The sequence below is a fragment of the Heterodontus francisci genome, chromosome 28 (assembly GCF_036365525.1).
Source record: "Heterodontus francisci isolate sHetFra1 chromosome 28, sHetFra1.hap1, whole genome shotgun sequence".
NCBI lineage: Eukaryota > Metazoa > Chordata > Chondrichthyes > Heterodontiformes > Heterodontidae > Heterodontus > Heterodontus francisci.
In genome coordinates, this window is record NC_090398.1 from 1,142,401 (window position 1) to 1,161,593 (window position 19,193).

Consider the following 19,193-nt stretch of genomic DNA (forward strand, 5'->3'; position numbering starts at 1 on the left):
CTGCCGATTATCTTCAATCTGTGTCCCTCTGGTTACCGACCCTCCAGCCACCGGAAACACTTTCTCCTCATTTACTCCGTCAACACCCCTCGTAATTCTGAACGCCCCGATTAAATCTCCTCTTAACCTTCACTGCTCTAAGAAGTTCCCCTCCAAGTCGCACACCATCCTGACTTGGAACTATATCGCCGTTCCTTCACTGTCGCTGGGTCAAAATCCTGGAACTCCCTTCCTAACAGCACTGTGGGTGTACCTACCCCACATGGACTGCAGCAGTGAAACTTGCAGGTGGTGGTGTTCCCATGCATCTGCTGTCCTTGTCCTTCTAGTTGGGAGAGGTCACGGGTTTGGAAGGTGCTGTCTGAGGAGCCTTGGTGAGTTGCTGCAGTGCATCTTGTAGATGGTACACACTGCTGCCGCTGTGCGTCGGTGGTGGAGGGAGTGAATGTTGAAGGTGGTGGATGGGGCTGTCACTTTAAAGCTGGGTGGATGGGAGCATCACTGGCTATTCCACTGCAGTGGAAGCATTCCCGTGGCGACTCCTGAAGAAAGAACGCAGCCGTTGGACTCCACATTGTCAATTAAAGTCGGGAGGTGGAAGGTGAGGACTGTCACTTTAAAAGGCGGGGAAATGGGGCTGTCACCTTAAGGTAATGCATGGACAATCACTGTCCAGGCAGGGCTGGGCTGTCACTTTTAAGCGGAGGAGGGACTGTCACTTCGAGGTGGTGAATGGACTGCCTCTTTAAGGTAGGATGGGACTGTCCCTTTAAGCTGGGGATGGACTATCACTTGAAGGTGGGTGGATAGGAGCGTCTCTGGCTGTTCGACTGCAGTGGAAGCATTTCGTGCAGACCCAAGATAGATAATGTGGCAGGCTCATATCCCTCCCACCCCCCACACCCCCCCCCTCCACCCCGGCCCCACCACATCACCAACTTCCCTCCGCACCCCCGTCACCTTACCCCTCCCACAGACCCCTCCTCCACGCTCCCAGAGTCTTTCCCTCTCCTATTTACCTTCCGGTCTCCTCGGCACGACTACTGCTCAGGCGAAGATGCCCCCAATGGTTGAGGCGGCGATGATGATCAGAATGATGCAGCAAACCATGATCATTATTTTCTTCTGTGTGATCGGTGAGGAGCAGAAATTGTTTGTGTCAAAAATAAGATCACAGCGAGACGCAAGCACAGGAAACAGGCGAGGGGAAACTCAACGTGGATCCCCCGATCCGACCCCAAGGCAGGAAATGAGGCTGATTAAAGGTGATTAAACACTGGAACAGGAGGAGGCCCGTTCAGCCCCTTCTCCAGCCTGTTACACGGGAACAGGAGGAGGCCCATTCAGCCCCTTCTCCAGCCTGTTACACTGGAACAGGAGGAGGCCCATTCAGCCCCTTCTCCAGCTTGTTACACAGGAACAGGAGGAGGCCCATTCAGCCCCTTCTCCAGCCTGTTACACTGGAACAGGAGGAGGCCCATTCAGCCCCTTCTCCAGCCTGTTACACTGGAACAGGAGGAGGCCCATTCAGCCCCTTCTCCAGCTTGTTACACTGGAACAGGAGGAGGCCCATTCAGCCCCTTCTCCAGCCTGTTACACTGGAACAGGAGGAGGCCCATTCAGCCCCTTCTCCAGATTGTTACACTGGAACAGGAGGAGGCCCATTCAGCCCCTTCTCCAGCCTGTTACACAGGAACAGGAGGAGGCCCATTCAGCCCCTTCTCCACCCTGTTACACGGGAACAGGAGGAGGCCCATTCAGCCCCTTCTCCAGCCTGTTACACTGGAACAGGAGGAGGCCCATTCAGCCTCTTCTCCAGCCTGTTACACTGGAACAGGAGGAGGCCCATTCAGCCCCTTCTCCAGCGTGTTACACGGGGACAGGAGGAGGCCCATTCAGCCTCTTCTCCAGCCTGTTACACTGGAACAGGAGAAGGCCCATTCAGCCCCTTCTCCAGCCTGTTACACTGGAACAGGAGGAGGCCCATTCAGCCCCTTCTCCAGCCTGTTACACTGGAACAGGAGGAGGCCCATTCAGCCCCTTCTCCAGCCTGTTACACGGGAACAGGAGGAGGCCCATTCAGCCCCTTCTCCAGCCTGTTACACAGGAACAGGAGGAGGTCCATTCAGCCCCTTCTCCAGCCTGTTACACGGGAGCAGGAGGAGGCCCATTCAGCCCCTTCTCCAGCCTGTTACACAGGAACAGGAGGAGGCCCATTCAGCCTCTTCTCCAGCCTGTTACACTGGAACAGGAGGAGGTCCATTCAGCCCCTTCTCCAGCCTGTTACACGGGAGCAGGAGGAGGCCCATTCAGCCCCTTCTCCGGCCTGTTACACAGGAACAGGAGGAGGCCCATTCAGCCCCTTCTGCAGCCTGTTACACTAGAACAGGAGGAGGCCCATTCAGCCCCTTCTCCAGCCTGTTACACAGGAACAGGAGGAGGCCCATTCAGCCCCTTCTCCAGCCTGTTACACTGGAACAGGAGGAGGCCCATTCAGCCTCTTCTCCAGCCTGTTACACTGGAACAGGAGGAGGCCCATTCAGCCCCTTCTCCAGCGTGTTACACGGGACAGGAGGAGGCCCATTCAGCCTCTTCTCCAGCGTGTTACACGGGGACAGGAGGAGGCCCATTCAGCCCCTTCTCCAGCCTGTTACACGGGAACAGGAGGGGGCCCATTCAGCCCCTTCTCCAGCCTGTTACACTGGAACAGGAGGAGGGGCCATTCAAGCCCCTTCTCCAGCCTGTTACACTGGAACAGGAGGAGGGCCCATTCGAAGGCCCCTTCCCAGCCTGTTACACGTGAACAGGAGAGGATGAGCCCCTTCTCCACCCTGTTACACGGGAACAGGAGGAGGCCCATTCAGCCCCTTCTGCAGCCTGTTACACAGGAACAGGAGGAGGCCCATTCAGCCTCTTCTCCAGCCTGTTACACTGGAACAGGAGGAGGTCCATTCAGCCCCTTCTCCAGCCTGTTACACGGGAACAGGAGGAGGCCCATTCAGCCCCTTCTCCGGCCTGTTACACAGGAACAGGAGGAGGCCCATTCAGCCCCTTCTCCAGCCTGTTACACTGGAACAGGAGGAGGCCCATTCAGCCCCTTCTCCTGCCTTTTACACTGGAACAGGAGGAGGCCCATTCAGCCCCTTCTCCAGCCTGTTACACTGGAACAGGAGGAGGCCCATTCAGACCCTTCTCCAGCCTGTTACACTGGAACAGGAGGAGGCCCATTCAGCCCCTTCTTCAGCCTGTTACACTGGAACAGGAGGAGGCCCATTCAGCCCCTTCTCCAGCCTGTTACACTGGAACAGGAGGAGGCCCATTCAGCCCCTTCTCCAGCCTGTTACACTGGAACAGGAGGAGGCCCATTCAGCCCCTTCTCCTGTCTTTTACACTGGAACAGGAGGAGGCCATTCAGCCCCTTCTCTAGCCTGTTACACTGGAACAGGAGGAGGCCCATTCAGCCCCTTCTCTAGCCTGTTACACTGGAACAGGAGGAGGCCCATTCAGCCCCTTCTCCAGCCTGTTACACTGGACCAGGAGGAGGCCCATTCAGCCCTCTTCTCCAGCCTGTTACACTGGAACAGGAGGAGGCCCATTCAGCCCCTTCTCCTGTCTTTTACACTGGAACAGGAGGAGGCCCATTCAGCCCCTTCTCCAGCCTGTTACACTGGAACAGGAGGAGGCCCATTCAGCCTCTTCTCCAGCCTGTTACACTGGAACAGGAGAAAGAGAGAGAGAGAGTGAAAGGAGAAGAGAGAAGGAGAGAGAACGAGGGAGGGACAGAGGGGGAAAGAGTCAGAAAAAGAAAGTGAGGGTCAGTGAAAGAGGGAAGGGGAGCAACTGACAGAGAGAGAGTGAGTGAGAAAAGAGAGAGAGAGAGAGAGAAAGAAAGAAGGAGGAACACAGAGAGGGGCAGAGGGGGCGAGACCGTCAGAAAAAAGGGGGAGGCAGACGAGAGTGACAGAGAGGGAGAGCAACGGGGAGAGGCAGAGGGAGACACAGAGAGAGAAGGAGAGAGAGAGAGAGAGAGAAGCAGAGTGGGCGAGACTGTCAGAAAAAGAGAGAGGCAGAGGAGAGCCAGAGAAAGAGAGAGAGGGACAGAGAGCGAGAGAGACGGAGATAGAAGAGAGACAGACATCAGTTTTTGTCAATAGTCTTCACCAAGTACAGTTAATCTGAGGGAGTTCCCAAGTTCATATACAGAAGTACCAACTGAAAAAGGAATTGGCAGACAGGAGCAAGATGTCGAAGGGAGACAGGAAGGTTCGTAGGAGAGGAGAACTGCAGGTGGACCTGCCATTTCGAGATTAATTCAAGGGAACTGGTGATCGACATGCAAAGACTCATCCGCTCTTCACCACTCTCTGTTTGTGCTGAAAATAAGAACACAGGAACAGGAGGAGGCCCATTCAGCCCCTTCTCCAGCCTGTTACACTGGAACAGGAGGAGGCCCATTCAGCCCCTTCTCCGGCCTGTTACACTGGAACAGGAGGAGGCCCATTCAGCCCCTTCTCCAGCCTGTTACACTGGAACAGGAGGAGGCCCATTCAGCCCCTTCTCCAGCCAGTTACACGGGAACAGGAGGAGGCCCATTCAGCCCCTTCTCCAGCCTGTTACACTGGAACAGGAGGAGGCCCATTCAGCCCCTTCTCCGGCCTGTTACACTGGAACAGGAGGAGGCCCATTCAGCCCCTTCTCCACCCTGTTACACGGGAACAGGAGGAGGCCCATTCAGCCCCTTCTCCAGCCTGTTACACTGGAACAGGAGGAGGCCCATTCAGCCCCTCGAGCCTGCTCCATCGTTCAATGAGATCCTGGCTGATCTGTGACCTAACTCCATTTACCCGTCTTTGTCCATATCCCTTAATCCCCTCCGGATAACAGAAATCTATCGATCTCAGATTTAAAATGAACAATTGATCAGCATCGATTGCCGTTAGTGGGAGAGATTTCCAAACCTCTCCCACCTGTGTGTCGGAGTGTTTCCGAATTTCACTCTTGAAAGGTCCGTTTGAGGGAATCCATTCACCCACATTCCTCCCCCGCCACCAACAGACTCAACTGATTCCAATCCCAGGGCAAGGATAATCCAAGGCCACAACAAACCCAATCCCAACCCCAATCCTTATCCCATTCCAAAGTCAATCCCAATCCCAACCCCAGTCCTACCCCCATCCCATTCCAATCCCAATCCCAACTTCAATCCTAATCCCAACTCGAATCCCAATCCCAACTCCAATCCTAATCCCAATCCCAACCCCAGTCCTACCCCTATCCCATTCCAATCCCAATCCCAACTTCAATCCTAATCCCAACTCGAATCCCAATCCCAACTCCAATCCTAATCCCATCCGAACCCCAGTCCCAATTCCAAAATCCTCCCTTTTCAGGATGGGAAGGGTGAGCTATGGGTGGGGTGGAGGTAGAGGAGGGAGGTGGGGTGGAGGTAGAGGAGGGAGGTGGGGTGGAGGTAGAGGAGGGAGGCGGGGTGGAGGTAGAGGAGGGAGGCGGGGTGGAGGTAGAGGAGGAGGCGGGGTGGAGGTAGAGGAGGGAGGCGGGGGAGGTAGAGGAGGAGGTGGGTGGAGGTAGAGGAGGGAGGTGGGGGTGGAGGTAGAGGAGGGAGGTGGGGTGGAGGTAGAGGAGGGAGGCGGGTGGAGGTAGAGGAGGGAGGCGGGGTGGAGGTAGAGGAGGGAGGCGGGGTGGAGGTAGAGGAGGGAGGTGGGGTGGAGGTAGAGGAGGGAGGTGGGGTGGAGGTAGAGGAGGGAGGTGGGGTGGAGGTAGAGGAGGGAGGTGGGGTGGAGGTAGAGGAGGGAGGCGGGGTGGAGGTAGAGGAGGGAGGCGGGGTGGAGGTAGAGGAGGGAGGCGGGGTGGAGGTAGAGGAGGGAGGCGGGGTGGAGGTAGAGGAGGGAGGCGGGGTGGAGGTAGAGGAGGGAGGTGGGGTGGAGGTAGAGGAGGGAGGTGGGGTGGAGATAGAGGAGGGAGGTGGGGTGGAGGTAGAGGAGGGAGGCTGGGTGGAGGTAGAGGAGGGAGGCGGGGTGGAGGTAGAGGAGGGAGGCGGGGTGGAGGTAGAGGAGGGAGGCAGGGTGGAGGTAGAGGAGGGAGGCTGGGTGGAGGTAGAGGAGGGAGGCGGGGTGGAGGTAGAGGAGGGAGGTGGGGTGGAGGTAGAGGAGGGAGGTGGGGTGGAGGTAGAGGAGGGAGGTGGGGTGGAGGTAGAGGAGGGAGGCTGGGTGGAGGTAGAGGAGGGAGGCGGGGTGGAGGTAGAGGAGGGAGGCGGGGTGGAGGTAGAGGAGGGAGGCGGGGTGGAGGTAGAGGAGGGAGGCTGGGTGGAGGTAGAGGAGGGAGGCGGGGTGGAGGTAGAGGAGGGAGGTGGGGTGGAGGTAGAGGAGGGAGGCGGGGTGGAGGTAGAGGAGGGAGGCTGGGCGGAGGGCGGGGCCTCATCAAAACTCGAAAGGTGGCACCACCTCTTTCCCCCCCCTCACCCCCATTCCCCTCCTCCCTTCCCCCTCACCCCCATTACCCCCCACCTTCCCCCTCACCCCCACTCCCCCTCCCCCTCATCCCCCATTCCTCTCCCCTTCCCCCTCACCCCCACTCCCCTCCCCCTCATCCCCCATTCCACTCCCCTTCCCCCTCACCTCCATTACCCCCCACCTTCCCCCCTCACCCCCACTCCCCTCCCCCTCATCCCCCATTCCACTCCCCTTCCCCCTCACCCCCACTCCCCTCCCCCTCATCCCCCATTCCACTCCCCTTCCCCCTCACCCCCATTACCCCCCACCTTCCCCCTCACCCCCACTCCCCTCCCCCTCATCCCCCATTCCCTTACCCTTCCCCCTCACCCCCATTACCCTCCCCCTTCCCCTCACCCCCCCATTACCCTCCCCCTTCCCCCTCACCCACCATTACCCTCCCCTCACCCCCCACTCCCTTCCCCCCTTCCCCCTGATCGGCCCTCCCCCCCCCCCCCCCCCGCCGCCCCACCTCCCCACATCACTGGCTTTGCTCTCAATCCGGACATGCCAGCAACGCCGGGCGCCGAAGAGCAGCAGCAGGCCCCAGGAGAAGGCCCCAGGCTTTCCTCTCCTCTCCTGACTGCCCCTGATCCTCCCTTATCCTAATCTCTTACCCCACCCCCACCCCAAACCCCCACTGCCATGCCTCCAAACACCAACCACCCACCTGCTACCCCCTCCACCCGCTGCCCAGGCCTTCTGCTCATTGGCCTCTTGCTTGGGCCTGGTCGACTTAAGCCAAGTAAAAATGGCCGACACTTGGCCTCCTGACCCCAGCACGTCACCCCTGGCAATGAGAGGCAATCGGGCATAAACTAGACAGGGGGCCATTGCTCCCAAACAAAAGATTAACTCGGTCCATTTAATTTCAAAAACAATTTTATAAATTAAAAAGGCAAGTTACATACACAGATGGGAGGTCTATGACATGATATGTACAGCCTTTGTGGGTGGGACCACAGTTTATAAATACACACACACGCACAAACTTAACAGATTGGTGCTTGGCAAAGGAAATTTACAATGGTTTCACTCTCCCTGTCACACCTCCCCACCGCCAAACTCCCGTTGTGGATTTGATTCCCCACTCACACCTCATAACCCAGGCTGCCACTCCCTCGGTTACCAGTACTGAGACAACGTCACACACCATTGGAGGGTCAGGACTGCGGGAGTGCTGCACTGTCGGAGGGTCAGTACTGAGGGAGTGCTGCACTGTCGGAGGGTCAGTACTGAGGGAGTGCTGCACTGTCGGAGGGTCAGTACTGAGGGAGTGCTGCACTGTCGGAGGGTCAGTACGGAGGGAGCGCTGCACTGTCGGAGGGTCAGTACGGAGGGAGCGCTGCACTGTCGGAGGGTCAGTACAGAGTGAGCACTGCACTGTCGGAGGGTCAGTACTGAGGGAGTGCTGCACTGTCGGAGGGTCAGTACTGAGGGAGCACTGCACTGTCAGAGGGTCAGTACTGAGGGAGCACTGCACTGTCGGAGGGTCAGTACGGAGTGAGCACTGCACTGTCGGAGGGTCAGTACTGAGGGAGTGCTGCACTGTCGGAGGGTCAGTACTGAGGGAGTGCTGCACTGTCGGAGGGTCAGTACTGAGGGAGTGCTGCACTGTCGGAGGGTCAGTACTGAGGGAGCACTGCACTGTCAGAGGGTCAGTACTGAGGGAGTGCTGCACTGTCGGAGGGTCAGTACTGAGGGAGTGCTGCACTGTCGGAGGGTCAGTACTGAGGGAGTGCTGCACTGTCGGAGGGTCAGTACTGAGGGAGTGCTGCACTGTCGGAGGATCAGTACGGAGGGAGCGCTGCACTGTCGGAGGGTCAGTACGGAGGGAGCGCTGCACTGTCGGAGGGTCAGTACAGAGTGAGCACTGCACTGTCGGAGGGTCAGTACTGAGGGAGTGCTGCACTGTCGGAGGGTCAGTACGGAGTGAGCGCTGCACTGTCGGAGGGTCAGTACTGAGGGAGCACTGCACTGTCGGAGGGTCAGTACGGAGTGAGCACTGCACTGTCGGAGGGTCAGTACGGAGGGAGCACTGCACTGTCGGAGGGTCAGTACTGAGGGAGTGCTGCACTGTCGGAGGGTCAGTACTGAGGGAGCGCTGCACTGTCGGAGGGTCAGTACGGAGGGAGCGCTGCACTGTCGGAGGGTCAGTACGGAGTGAGCACTGCACTGTCGGAGGGTCAGTACGGAGTGAGCACTGCACTGTCGGAGGGTCAGTACGGAGGGAGTGTTGCACTGTCGGAGGGTCAGTACTGAGGGAGTGCAGCACTGTCGGAGGGTCAGTACTGAGGGAGTGTTGCACTGTCGGAGGGTCAGTACGGAGTGAGCACTGCACTGTCGGAGGGTCAGTACGGAGTGAGCACTGCACTGTCGGAGGGTCAGTACGGAGGGAGTGCTGCACTGTTGGAGGGTCAGTACGGAGGGAGCACTGCACTGTCGGAGGGTCAGTGCAGAGTGAGCACTGCACTGTTGGAGGGTCAGTACGGAGGGAGTGTTGCACTGTTGGAGGGTCAGTACTGAGGGAGCACTGCACTGTCGGAGGGTCAGTACGGAGGGAGTGTTGCACTGTTGGAGGGTCAGTACTGAGGGAGCACTGCACTGTTGGAGGGTCAGTACGGAGGGAGTGCTGCACTGCTACCTGAGTTTCATCTAAACCTGGCCGCAGCTATTGACTGAGTTTATGTTAATTACTAAGAATTTGCACATCCACACAATAATTTCAGTTCAATTGTTACTGGGCTCTCAGTATTGACTTTAACAGAACAGAAATTCAGAACTCAAGTCTCCCTCACTTAAAGCCTCCATTATAGAACAGGAGATGATGGGAAATCCATTCAGGGAAACTCATCACAAAATACAGTGCTGCACCTCCTGATGGAATAGCCCAGGGCCGGTCGGGGCTGACTGAGCTTCATGCATTCCAAAACACAATCAGCAAATATGTAAAGGAAGAGGAAGTTAGAGTGGGATGGTGCAAGTGAATTCAGCTCGAGATATAAACACTGTCACGATTAAAAGAGTGTTCCTTCACATCCGGGCTCACACACACTGAAATCACTATTAAAGGAGTGTTCCTTCACACCCGGGCTCACACACACTGAAATCACTATTAAAGGAGTGTTCCTTCACACCCGGGCTCTCTCTCACTGTAAGATGAAACCTGCAGGTGGAAGTGCTGCACAAGGGATGTGATGCTTGCTCTGGATGATGCTGGGACTGACCCCCTGGCTTGTATGAGCCCAGCTCAATTACCAGCAGTTTAGGCACAGCTCCCGGGGAAGCTCCGAGCTGTGGCCAGTGCCCATTCCCGGTGATGGAGCTATGTGGATGGGGTGGTGGGGGGGGGGGGGGGGGGGGGGGGGGGGCGCGGGTGGGGGTGGTGGGTGAGGATGAGAAGGCTATTCCAGTTTTTCACCATAACCAGGGTTTCACCCAACCGGGATTTCACCGTCACCGGGGTTTCACCGTCACCGGGGTTTCACCCGAACCGGGGTTTCACTGTCACTGGGGTTTCACCCGAACCTGGGTTTCACCCTAACCTGGGTTTCACCCTAACCGGGGTTTCACCGTAACCTGGGTTTCACCATCACCTGGGTTTCCACCCTAACCGGGGTTTCACTGTCACTGGGGTTTCACCCTAACCGGGGTTTCACCCTAACCGGGGTTTCACCGTCACCGGGGTTTCACCCTAACCGGGGTTTCACCCTAACCTGGGTTTCACCCTAACCGGGGTTTCACCCTAACCTGGGTTTCACCCTAACCGGGGTTTCACCGTAACCTGGGTTTCACCATCACCTGGGTTTCCACCCTAACCGGGGTTTCACTGTCACTGGGGTTTCACCCTAACTGGGGTTTCACTGTCTCCGGGGTTTCACTGTCACTGGGGTTTCACCCTAACCGGAGTTTCACCCTAACCGGAGTTTCACCGTCACCGGAGTTTCACCGTCACCGGGGTTTCACCCTAACCGGGGTTTCACCGTCACCGGGGTTTCACCATAACCGGGGTTTCATCCTAACCGGGGTTTCACCCTAACCGGGGTTTCACCCTAACCGGGGTTTCACTGTCACCGGGGTTTCACCATAACCGGGGTTTCACCGTAACTGGGGGCTCACTGTAACCGGGGGCTCACCCTAACCGGGGTTTCACTGTCACCGGGGCTTCACCGTAACTGGGGGCTCACGATAACCAAAGATCCACCATAACCCAGGTTTCATTGGAAGCAAGGTTTCACTGTCACAGGGGTAGACCGTCACCGTGTAACGGGGGTTTCACTGCCCTCGGGGTTTCACCGTAACCAGGGCTCTGTGGCACATCATACAGAGGTTTGGCAAAATGCCAGATTTGACCCTGAGCATTAACAATCTCACACACACACACACACACACGAGGCACGAGGGGTTCCTTCCTGACAAACTGAAAGGTGATGAGGAACGGAGAGCTGGGTCGGAGCAGAGAGTTCAGTGAGTGACACAATGATTCAAGCGAGGGGGGGAACCGCGCAGTCCTCTCCACGGACAACCGGAAAGCGAGCAGCTCTGAATCTTCTGCTGGGTGGGCCGCTAGGGCAATGCAGGGGCGGCCGGGAATGGGAGGATCCGCATGCACGGCTGAAAGAGGCGACGACGGGCGGAATTCATGCTCAGCTCCTCTCCAGGCTCCGTCCGGCAGACGAGGTTCAAAGTCCCCCTCCCCCACCGCCACCACCAACCCCCGGCCCCGGAGCACGGAGCGTGCTGGGAGTTGTGGAGGGGAGGAAGGCCGGAAGCGTCAGGACAAGGTGATGCCAAGGATAAGGGCCAGGATGAGCAGCAGGAACACGACGCAGGCTATCACCGCATAGAGTTTCTGTGGGGAAGGAGAAAACAAGGGGAAGGCGGGGATTAAAATAAACAGGGAAAGTGGGAGACACAGCGGCAAGTGGGCAAGTATGTCATCGCAGCTGGCAAAGGCAAATTAGATGAACAAAGCCTGACTAACGGTATTCCCCAGACTCCCCATTGAGTCATCCGACTTCAACAAGCTTTCAATTCCCACACTGGCCCACAATCAAAAATCACATCTCTCACCCAGGGGGATTCTCATAACAGCACACTGTCAGAGGGTCAGTACTGAGGGAGTGCTGCACTGTCAGAGGGTCAGTACTGAGGGAGTGCTGCACTGTTGGAGGGTCAGCACTGAGGGAGTGCGGCACTGTCAGAGGGTCAGTACTGAGGGAGTGCTGCACTGTCAGAGGGTCAGTACTGAGGGAGTGCAGCACTGTCAGAGGGTCAGTACTGAGGGAGTGCAGCACTGTCAGAGGGTCAGTACTGAGGGAGGGCTGCATTGTCGGAGGGTCAGTACTGAGGGAGTGCTGCACTGTCCGAGGGTCAGTACTGAGGGAGTGCTGCACTGTCCGAGGGTCAGTACTGAGGGAGTGATGCACTGTCCGAGGGTCAGTAATGAGGGAGTGCTGCATTGACCGAGGGTCAGTACTGAGGGAGTGCAGCACTGTCGGAGGGTCAGTACTGAGGGACTGCTGCACTGTCAGAGGGTCAGTACTGAGGGAGTGCTGCACTGTCGGAGGGTCAGTACTGAGGGAGTGCAGCACTGTCGGAGGGTCAGTACTGAGGGAGTGCTGCACTGTCGGAGGGTCAGTACTGAGGGAGTGCAGCACTGTCAGAGGGTCAGTACTGAGGGAGTGCTGCACTGTCCGAGGGTCAGTACTGAGGGAGTGCCGCACTGTCAGAGGGTCAGTACTGAGGGAGTGCAGCACTGTCGGAGGGTCAGTACTGAGGGAGTGCTGCACTGTCAGAGGGTCAGTACTGAGGGAGTGCAGCACTGTCGGAGGGTCAGTACTGAGGGAGTGCAGCACTGTCGGAGGGTCAGTACTGAGGGAGTGCTGCACTGTCAGAGGGGCAGTACTGAGGGAGTGCTGCACTGTCAGAGGGTCAGTACTGAGGGAGTGCCGCACTGTCAGAGGGTCAGTACTGAGGGAGGGCTGCATTGTCGGAGGGTCAGTACTGAGGGAGTGCTGCACTGTCCGAGGGTCAGTACTGAGCGAGTGCAGCACTGTCCGAGGGTCAGTACTGAGGGAGTGCTGCACTGTCGGAGGGTCAGTACTGAGGGAGTGCTGCACTGACCGAGGATCAGTACTGAGGGAGTGCAGCACTGTCGGAGGGTCAGCACTGAGGGAGTGCTGCACTGTCAGAGGGTCAGTACTGAGGGAGTGCTGCACTGTCGGAGGGTCAGTACTGAGGGAGTGCTGCACTGTCGGAGGGTCAGTACTGAGGGAGTGCTGCACTGTCGGAGGGTCAGTACTGAGGGAGTGCCGCACTGTTGGAGGGTCAGTACTGATGGAGTGCGGCACTGTCCGAGGGTCAGTACTGAGGGAGTGCTGCACTGTCCGAGGGTCAGTACTGAGGGAGTGCTGCACTGTCGGAGGGTCAGTACTGAGGGAGTGCTGCATTGTCCGAGGGTCAGTACAGAGGGAGTGCTGTACTGCCTAAGTGTCACAACTGAGGGAGTGCTGCACTGTCCGATTGTCAGTACTGAGGGAGTGCTGCACTGTCGGAGGGTCAGTACTGAGGGAGTGCTGCACTGTCCGAGGGTCAGTAATGAGGGAGTGCTGCATTGTCGGAGGGTCAGTACTGAGGGAGTGCTGCACTGTCGGAGGGTCAGTACTGAGGGAGTGCTGCACTGTCCGAGGGTCAGTACTGAGGGAGTGCTGCTCTGTCGGAGGGTCAGTACTGAGGGAGTGCTGCATTGTCGGAGGGTCCGTACTGAGGGAGTACTGCACTGTCGGAGTGTCAGTACTGAGGGAGTGCTGCACTGTCAGAGGGTCAGTACTGAGAGAGTGCTGCACTGTCGGAGGGTCAGTACTGAGGGAGTGCTGCACTGTCGGAGGGTCAGTACTGAGGGAGCGCTGCACTGTCGGAGGGTCAGTACTGAGGGAGCGCTGCACTGTCGGAGGGTCAGTACTGAGGAAGCGCTGCACTGTCGGATGGTCAGTACTGAGGGAGTGCTGCACTGTCGGAGGGTCAGTACTGAGGGAGCGCTGCACTGTCGGAGGGTCAGTACTGAGGGAGCGCTGCACTGTCGGAGGGTCAGTACTGAGGGAGTGCTGCACTGTCGGAGGGTCAGTACTGAGGGAGTGCTGCACTGTCCGAGAGTCAGTACTGAGGGAGTGCTGCACTGTCCGAGGGTCAGTACTGAGGGAGCGCTGCACGCTCCGAGGATCAGTACTGAGGGAGCGCTGCACTGTCCGAGGGTCAGTACTGAGGGAGCGCTGCACTGTCCGAGGGTCAGTACTGAGGGAGTGCTGCACTGTCGGAGGGTCAGTACTGAGGGAGTGCTGCACTGTCCGAGGGTCAGTACTGAGGGAGTGCTGCACTGTCAGAGGGTCAGTACTGAGGGGCGCTGCATTGTCGGAGGGTCAGTACTGAGGGAGTGCTGCATTGTTGGAGGGTCAGTACTGAGGGAGTGCTGCACTGTCAGAGGGTCAGTACTGAGGGAGTGCTGCACTGTCAGAGGGTCAGTACTGAAGGAGTGCTGCACTGTCAGAGGGTCAGTCCCGAGGGAGTGCTGCACTGTCGGAGGGTCAGTACTGAGGGAGTGCTGCACTGTCAGAGGGTCAGTCCCGAGGGAGTGCTGCACTGTCGGAGGTGCCGTATTTAAGTTAAGTCTCGTGGGCTCAGGCCATTACTGGAAGAACCGAGTTGTTGTTTCCGACGCCCTGTGGCGGGGGCTGAACAGGGGGCGATATTTATTCCTCCGGCAACATCACTAAAGACGCTGATGATGTGGATCATCATCACACAGCTGTTTGTGGGATCTTGCCCTGCGCCTGGTAGCTGCTGCATTTCCCACATGACAACAGTGTCTCACACTTGACTTGGGATTGTCGGCCGTGGTGAAAGGCAGTGTCGAAACGGGAGATGTCCCGTCGCGTTGAGAATGAGCTTCCAGAATATTTGCGGTCTGTTAACAGCGTAAGCACCAAGCACCACCACCAGTAGCAGGATGAGGTTACTTACTAACAGGACAGGCAGAGGAGCGGCTGAAATCGGGCAGCGCAACCCGTCAGCGATTCAATCCAACCGCCAGGCCGATAACCAGGGCCAATATCGCCAGAAGCACAACCACGCAGACTGCAATGAGGATGGTTTTCTGTGGGGAGGACGAGTCAGAGTGAACGATGAGAGCAGAGATTAAAGAACAGACACAGGGAGGCCTGTCAAAGACTGAGCCGTTCACAGAGCAAACAGCCCTCCCTCACTCACTCACTCAGTCCGATACAATCCTCCCTCCCTCACTCACTCACTCAGTCCGATACAATCCTCCCTCCCTCCCTCACTCACTCAGTCCGATACAATCCTCCCTCCCTCCCTCACTCACTCACTCACTCAGTCCGATACAATCCTCCCTCCCTCCCTCACTCACTCACTCAGTCCGATACAATCCTCCCTCCCTCACTCACTCACTCAGTCCGATACAGTCCTCCCTCCCTCCCTCACTCACTCACTCAGTCCCATACAATCCTCCCTCCCTCCCTCACTCACTCACTCACTCAGTCCGATACAATCCTCCCTCCCTCACTCACTCACTCACTCACTCAGTCCGATACAATCCTCCCTCCCTCCCTCACTCACTCAGTCCGATACAATCCTCCCTCCCTCCCTCACTCACTCACTCACTCAGTCCGATACAATCCTCCCTCCCTCCCTCACTCACTCAGTCCGATACAATCCTCCCTCCCTCCCTCACTCACTCACTCACTCAGTCCGATACAATCCTCCCTCCCTCCCTCACTCACTCACTCACTCAGTCCGATACAATCCTCCCTCACTCACTCACTCACTCAGTCCGATACAATCCTCCCTCCCTCACTCACTCACTCAGTCCGATACAGCCCTCCCTCCCTCACTCACTCACTCACTCACTCCGATACAATCCTCCCTCCCTCACTCACTCACTCAGTCCGATACAGCCCTCCCTCCCTCCCTCACTCACTCACTCACTCAGTCCGATACAATCCTCCCTCCCTCACTCACTCACTCAGTCCGATACAGCCCTCCCTCCCTCCCTCACTCACTCACTCACTCAGTCCGATACAATCCTCCCTCCCTCCCTCACTCACTCACTCACTCAGTCCGATACAATCCTCCCTCCCTCACTCACTCACTCAGTCCGATACAGCCCTCCCTCCCTCCCTCACTCACTCACTCACTCAGTCCGATACAATCCTCCCTCCCTCCCTCACTCACTCACTCACTCCGATACAATCCTCCCTCACTCACTCACTCACTCAGATACAATCCTCCCTCCCTCCCTCCCTCACTCACTCAGTCCGATACAATCCTCCCTCCCTCCCTCACTCACTCAGTCCGATACAATCCTCCCTCCCTCCCTCACTCACTCACTCAGTCCGATACAATCCTCCCTCCCTCACTCACTCACTCAGTCCGATACAATCCTCCCTCCCTCCCTCACTCACTCAGTCCGATACAATCCTCCCTCCCTCACTCACTCACTCAGTCCGATACAATCCTCCCTCCCTCCCTCACTCACTCAGTCCGATACAATCCTCCCTCCCTCACTCACTCACTCAGTCCGATACAATCCTCCCTCCCTCACTCACTCACTCAGTCCGATACAATCCTCCCTCCCTCACTCACTCACTCAGTCCGATACAATCCTCCCTCCCTCACTCACTCACTCAGTCCGATACAATCCTCCCTCCCTCCCTCCCTCACTCACTCACTCAGTCACTCCGATACAATCCTCCCTCCCTCCCTCACTCACTCAGTCCGATACAATCCTCCCTCCCTCACTCACTCACTCAGTCCGATACAATCCTCCCTCCCTCCCTCACTCACTCAGTCCGATACAATCCTCCCTCCCTCCCTCACTCACTCACTCCGATACAGCCCTCCCTCACTCCGATACAATCCTCCCTCCCTCCCTCACTCACTCACTCCGATACAGCCCTCCCTCACTCCGATACAGTCCTCCCTCCCTCACTCACTCACTCACTCACTCCGATACAGCCCTCCCTCACTCCGATACAGTCCTCCCTCCCTCACTCACTCACTCCGATACAGCCCTCCCTCACTCCGATACAATCCTCCCTCCCTCCCTCACTCACTCACTCACTCCGATACAATCCTCCCTCCCTCCCTCACTCACTCACTCACTCCGATACAATCCTCCCTCCCTCCCTCACTCACTCAGTCCGATACAATCCTCCCTCCCTCCCTCACTCACTCACTCACTCCGATACAATCCTCCCTCACTCACTCACTCACTCACTCCGATACAATCCTCCCTCCCTCACTCACTCACTCACTCCGATACAGCCCTCCCTCACTCCGATACAATCCTCCCTCCCTCCCTCACTCACTCCGATACAGCCCTCCCTCACTCACTCACTCACTCCGATACAGCCCTCCCTCACTCCGATACAATCCTCCCTCCCTCACTCACTCACTCACTCCGATACAGCCCTCCCTCACTCCGATACAATCCTCCCTCCCTCCCTCACTCACTCCGATACAGCCCTCCCTCACTCACTCACTCACTCACTCCGATACAGCCCTCCCTCACTCCGATACAATCCTCCCTCCCTCACTCACTCACTCACTCCGATACAGCCCTCCCTCACTCACTCACTCACTCCGATCCAGCCCTCACTCACTCCGATACAATCCTCCCTCCCTCACTCACTCACTCCGATACAGCCCTCCCTCACTCCGATACAATCCTCCCTCACTCACTCACTCCAATACAATCCTCCCTCCCTCACTCACTCACTCCGATACAGCCCTCCCTCACTCACTCACTCACTCCGATACAGCCCTCCCTCACTCACTCACTCACTCCGATACAATCCTCCCTCACTCACTCACTCACTCACTCCGATACAATCCTCCCTCCCTCACTCACTCACTCACTCCGATACAGCCCTCCCTCACTCCGATACAATCCTCCCTCCCTCCCTCACTCACTCCGATACAGCCCTCCCTCACTCACTCACTCACTCCGATACAGCCCTCCCTCACTCCGATACAATCCTCCCTCCCTCACTCACTCACTCACTCCGATACAGCCCTCCCTCACTCACTCCGATCCAGCCCTCCCTCACTCCGATACAATCCTCCCTCCCTCACTCACTCACTCCGATACAGCCCTCCCTCACTCCGATACAATCCTCCCTCACTCACTCACTCCAATACAATCCTCCCTCCCTCACTCACTCACTCCGATACAGCCCTCCCTCACTCACTCACTCACTCCGATACAGCCCTCCCTCACTCACTCACTCACTCCGATACAATCCTCCCTCCCTCACTCACTCCGATAGAGCCCTCCCTCACTCACTCCGATAGAGCCCTCCCTCATTCACTCAATCCGATATAGCCCTCCCTCACTCACTCCGATAGAGCCCGCCCTCACTCACTCCGATAGAGCCCTCCCTCTTTCACTCCGATACAGCCCTCCCTCACTCACTCCGATACAGCCCTCCCTCACTCACACCGATACAGCCCTCCCTCACTCACACCGATACAGCCCTCCCTCACTCAATCCGATACAGCCCTCCCTCACTCACTCACTCCGATACAGCCAGCCCTCCCTCACTCAATCCGATACAGCCCTCCCTCACTCACTCCGATACAGCCCTCCCTCACTCACTCACACTCCGATATAGCCCTCCCTCCCTCACTCAATCCGATACAGCCCTCCCTCTCTCACTCCGATACAGCCCTCCCTCCCTCACTCAATCCGATACAGCCCTCCCTCCCTCACTCAATCCAATACAGCCCTCCCTCACTCAATCCGATACAGCCCTCCCTCACTCACTCAATCCGATACAGCCCTCCCTCACTCACTCACTCCGATACAGCCCTCCCTCCCTCACTCAATCCGATACAGCCCTCCCTCACTCACTCACTCAGTCCGAGACAGCCCTCCCTCCCTCTCTCACTCCGATACAGCCCTCCCTCACTCACTCAATCCGATACAGCCCTCCCTCACTCACTCACTCACTCCGATACAGCCCTCCCTCCCTCTCTCACTCCGGTACAGCCCTCCCTCACTCACTCAATCCGATACAGCCCTCCCTCCCTCACTCAATCCGATACAGCCCTCCCTCACTCACTCACTCACTCCGATACAGCCCTCCCTCCCTCACTCAATCCGATACAGCCCTCCCTCACTCACTCCAATACAGCCCTCCCTCACTCACTCACTCACTCCGATACAGCCCTCCCTCCCTCACTCAATCCGATACAGCCCTCCCTCTCTCACTCCGATACAGCCCTCCCTCACTGACTCAATCCGATACAGCCCTCCCTCCCTCACTCATTCCGATAGAGCCCTCCCTCATTCACTCAATCCGATACAGCCCTCCCTCACTCACTCTGATGGAGCCCGCCCTCACTCACTCCGATAGAGCCCTCCCTCATTCACTCCGATACAGCCCTCCCTCACTCACTCCGATACAGCCCTCCCTCACTCACACCGATACAGCCCTCCCTCACTCACACCGATACAGCCCTCCCTCACTCAATCCGATACAGCCCTCCCTCACTCACTCACTCACTCCGATACAGCCAGCCCTCCCTCACTCAATCCGATACAGCCCTCCCTCACTCAGATACAGCCCTCCCTCACTCACTCACTCAGATTTAGCCCTCCCTCCC

The 19,193-nt window shown here is 57.5% G+C and overlaps 1 protein-coding gene across 1 annotated transcript in view; it reads right to left on the reverse strand.

Annotated features, from left to right (window-relative positions):
• Positions 1-505: 505 nt before the first annotated feature.
• LOC137385183 (syntaxin-3-like) overlaps positions 506-19,193 on the reverse strand; it is a 120,106-nt gene continuing 101,418 nt past the window's right edge. The window contains exons 8-10 of the mRNA XM_068060169.1: positions 7,180-7,327; positions 1,020-1,125; positions 506-542 (exon numbers count right to left, since the gene is read on the reverse strand). Of these exons, the coding sequence (XP_067916270.1) occupies positions 506-542; positions 1,020-1,125; positions 7,180-7,327 (291 nt within the window). The remainder of the gene's footprint in view (positions 543-1,019; positions 1,126-7,179; positions 7,328-19,193) is intronic.